A 4629-nucleotide genomic window follows, 5' to 3' on the forward strand; every position below is an offset into this window, starting at 1 on the left:
TAAGTAAAAAATATAATAATAAATAATACTTTTTAAAATTAATGTACACACACTGGTACATTATTTTCAATATTAGTATTTAATAAAAAAATAATCGGCATTTTATCTGCTAAAATACGTTGAAATTATACGTTGCAACTTGCTTGAGACACACAAGATGATAGATTTAGAAGTTCTGTAACCTGAGGATTTCTCTACTTTCACTATTGAAAGAAATCTGAAGAGAGCGTAGTATTGACGGGATGTTAGTATAAGACGCCTCACGTTTTCATCTAAGTATTAAAGTCCACAATTTAATATTTTAAACGATTAATAAGTAATAGATTTATCCGATTTATAACGCACGAAATATGTTTAATAATATATTTTTTAAATATATAAATGTATTTTCAATATACATATAATATTTTCTTTAACATATATTTTTTATGTCATCATACAAAATTGAGAAATAAAAATATTTACATTGATAAATAAAAATGTAGAAATATAAACAAAAATTCTCAAAGGTATTGTTATAAGAATCTAAAAATCAGTTAATTAATTATATTTAAATAAGTTTTATTTCTTAAATATACAATTTTTATTGCTTTAAAAATAAATAGGAGAAAAAATAAATACAAATTTGTGTGATGTCGCAATTAAAATGACCCTTTATTTCTTCACTTACATTTAATTATCGTAGATGTTAGTTTTGACTAATGGCTAACTTAGAAGTACAAATTGAGTATAGCACGAGTACACTGTGCTATTGATAAAATATATTTTGTTGTTGTATTACGTATTGTATCACAAATACAAAATTCTAAAAAATAATGTTATAATCGCGGTCAATAAGATGTTATGCTAATCAATGAGCAACGATGCGATTTCTATCCTCGTGTCTTTGACCTTGTAATTGAAAACCATACCAGAAGGGGAAAGAAACCCGCACGTAGCAATTTTCAGGCAAAACTTGTTATTCGATACCATTTGTTGGAGGATCGGAAGTCTCTGACGTGTGGTTGTTGTGGTTCTGCTCGCGGTTTTGCGTGTGTGGTGTCTTTTGAGGGCTAGGGCGGCCAGCCAAAAATGCAGCAAATTTTTCCTGCAAGAAAATTATTATTGTATACACTGCAATGAAAAAATGTTTGCTTAATTTAAAAATATCTTCCGATAATTGATTTATTAAGATAGTAAAAAGAAAACTGGGATTTATATCAATATAAGTATTTTCATAAGCTTTTTATATTTTCTTTAAATAATATATCTACAATTTCAAATAATTACATTACAAGTGCATACTTACCAACATTAAATTTACAGTTGAATTCAGCCTTTCAATACCAGAGCGTATAATAGATATTTGTTCTTTTACCGTATTGCTCTTACCTATAAGCGCAGGTATCATCTGCAAAATAATATACATAGAATAAAACCATTATTAAAATAAATATAAAAACATTTATTTACACGTGTTAAATTGTATTTTTTTAAAATAAGCACTGATTAAAATTATATTTTATTTATAAAAGTAATATTTTATTTCATGCGCGCACGCGTATATCTTATTCTTTAAATTATTTTTCTTAATTTGATCAACATGTGCGATTAAAAGAAAGTATATCCTTTCACAATTTCTATAATTATGCATTAAAAATATCGTTCTCTTTATATTGATGAATTACATAAATGCGACAAATCAAACCGGATCAGTGAAGTTGATGTAACCTGCAATGAAGCGTTTGCGACGTCAAGTAATTGATGAGAAAGCTGGACAAGTAGATGATTTAAACGCCTCGGAGTTCTCGCTGCCAATGCCACCGTACCATTCACTAGATGCACTATGCGCCGTGTGGATTCGCGCGTCAAAAGCACGAGGAGCTGTTCGAGCGTTTGTGGACGCGCCTGATTTTCAGGCTCAGGATGACTCAATGAGGCCCATAACGCTTTTGCTTTTTGCATAGCTAATTTTGGATCCGTGACTACCTGCGCATACATAAAAAATTGATGCTTATTCGACATATTAAGTCCACATGGATAGTTTTGAAATAGGCACGTGATTATATCGAAATCACGAGGAGATTCAATGATCATATCGTAGTAAGTATTTATATTGAGATTTAATATTCAAGTTTCTTTTCATCTGTATTTGTAAATATTTATTACGCGAAGATCACTGAACGTTCTCGTGATCTCGATCATGTACCTATCTCCGAGCTCATTCTCATCAAAATTTTCTTATCGAATCCATTTATATAGATATTTATATAGATATTTGTATAAACAATTAGTTCTGAATTTAAAATACAAGAAGATATAAATGATAAAGTTGGAATGTCTTAATTTCTATTCACACATTTTATAAAAGCATAAATTTTTACATTCTATGTATCGTGACCCACATTAAAATGATTTTCCTAGAATCTCAAAACAATTTCGCAACGGAAAAATATGCCTGCACGATATATGCAAACATTGCTTTTAAGGAAGAATTTTAAGTAACTTATCATATAAATGTTTATAGTTATTATTTTTTCGGACGTAGAATAAGATGTCTTATTTAGTGTCTCATAACTACGATAGTAATATTTTTTTTGTCAGCGACTAACATCTTTTGCACAAACATCTTGCTAATCAGTTATATATAGAGCAGATATGTTACTATTAAAATAACTATTAAAAAATTAAAAATTGTAGGGGAAAGTGGGGGAATTGTGCGTAGCGGATAACTGTGCGCATCCTAGTTTGGTACTTTTCAATAGATAAAGACTACCGTGGTGAAATTTTTACGTAAAAGGTCGTCCTCCTCTTAAGATATAACTACAAAAGGTATAACGTAAATACATTGTTAGCCAAAGAAATACAAAAAAATGAAATCATCTTTTCTTGTTATTTTAGCATTCAGAAAATAAGGTGATATGTACGTATTTTTAATTTGTTTGTTTAAGTTGCATACGTTATTAAATTATAGTTTCTATTTCTATTTCTAAACTTATATCGCTTTAAACTTGGAAAACCATTCTAGGGCAATAAATTTCCCTTAGGTGCGCACCACTTTCCCCTATCTATATATGTTATGAGTATGTAACATATATATAAGATATAATCACAAAAGCTAAATAATTTTGCCATGACACAACGTATAGTGTTATAAGGATTAGCAAGATATAAACGACATCTAAATGTATTATACATGTAATGCATATTTTAACATAATTAAACTGTGCATGAGTATGTTGATGATTGATAAATGATAAATCGATTAAATCTCGAGCCTTACCAATTCCACGACATATATAAGAACATGAACGCACTCTGTTCCTTGCTGTTTGAGTGCGCGCGCCTCGGCTAAAGTGCGTCGCGTTAATCTTCTTTGTAGGTTTCGCGAGAACCTCGCGCCATGTTTAATCGTTCGTATCGTTTTGCTCATGGTTTTATTGGAGCTGACTTCTAAAACACGAATTCCCAAGCATTTAACACTTATTTTTAATGTCGCACGCTTTATTCATATATAAAATAATACATCATATACGTATAATATGTATAATATATATAAAATGAATTATTCTTGGACTTATTTATAGTCGAATCTCATATTTAAGATCATTCTTAAAGTACAATATTAAGATGTTATGAACTAATCAGAGAATCTTACGTATTAGCATTTTAAGATATTACTTAAGACGATTTTAAAATAAGAATGGACTATAATATTGCTTTTGAACAAAGTTCAATTCTATGCAACGTGATTAAAAAATATAATATAACATTATTACATACGCAAAATTTTATAGAATTTAAAAAATCTGAATTATTGAGTAGGATTAGGTATTATGAGCATTGCAAGTAAGATAAGCACCATTTATATTTTTGCTATAAGTATTTGGTACTATAGTTTGCTATGAAAACTGAAAAGATCTTTGCAACGTCTCAGTTTACTTTGGGATTTAAATAAATTTTATTTATTTTAGAAATTTGTCGCGAATTAAATAATCATTATGTTGTTGATATTACTTAATACGTTATTTTCCTATATTAAGATAGGATATCTTGTTCTATATGTCAGTATTCGTAAAGAATATTCAGCCTAATCTCACCAACTTCTAAACCATTATTGAGTTAAATATAAAGTTCGAATAGGATGCATGGTCGTCTTTTGATGAGCATGTATAAGTCTGTTATCAATCTTCACGAATTAAAAAATAAGTTATTTTATGTTATTTAAATTTAACCACTTTGAACTTCAACACAACATAGAATTTTGATTTAAAAAAATTAAGTATTATTAATTATGAAAATTATTTTAAGTGTAAAGTATATGTTCGGTATTACGAGTAGATTTGGATGTTATATGAGTAGATAAATAAGTATATTGTACGTTATAGATATCTAATAATTTAATTTTAGGATGTCAAAGAAATTGCGCATATAAAAATTAATAACACGATCTTTCATTTCTGCACATAATTTCTTTCAAAAAAATTTTTTGAGCTCATATTACCTATAGGAGCGTCCACATTATTCTATTGAAAGTTAATATGAGCACTGGTTGAGTAATATGAGTACCCACCCTACGATTTCAATATTTACATTACAATCATTAATTTTTATACCAAAATACATAAAACACCAACAAACTTATCAAAT

The 4629-nt window shown here is 28.5% G+C and overlaps 1 protein-coding gene across 2 annotated transcripts in view; it reads right to left on the minus strand.

Annotated features, from left to right (window-relative positions):
• Positions 1–628: 628 nt before the first annotated feature.
• The window catches only part of LOC108751657 (lipid storage droplets surface-binding protein 1), a 7301-nt gene continuing 3300 nt past the window's right edge, over positions 629–4629 (minus strand). For both annotated transcript variants that reach the window (XM_018491949.1, XM_018491950.1), the window contains exons 5-8: positions 3263–3432; positions 1711–1968; positions 1289–1390; positions 629–1087 (exon numbers count right to left, since the gene is read on the minus strand). In XM_018491949.1, coding sequence (XP_018347451.1) covers positions 959–1087; positions 1289–1390; positions 1711–1968; positions 3263–3432 — 659 coding nt within the window. In that variant the 3' untranslated portion in view covers positions 629–958. The remainder of the gene's footprint in view (positions 1088–1288; positions 1391–1710; positions 1969–3262; positions 3433–4629) is intronic.

This window comes from Trachymyrmex septentrionalis, unplaced genomic scaffold (genome assembly GCF_001594115.1).
Source record: "Trachymyrmex septentrionalis isolate Tsep2-gDNA-1 unplaced genomic scaffold, Tsep1.0 scaffold51, whole genome shotgun sequence".
In the NCBI taxonomy this organism is placed as follows: domain Eukaryota; kingdom Metazoa; phylum Arthropoda; class Insecta; order Hymenoptera; family Formicidae; genus Trachymyrmex; species Trachymyrmex septentrionalis.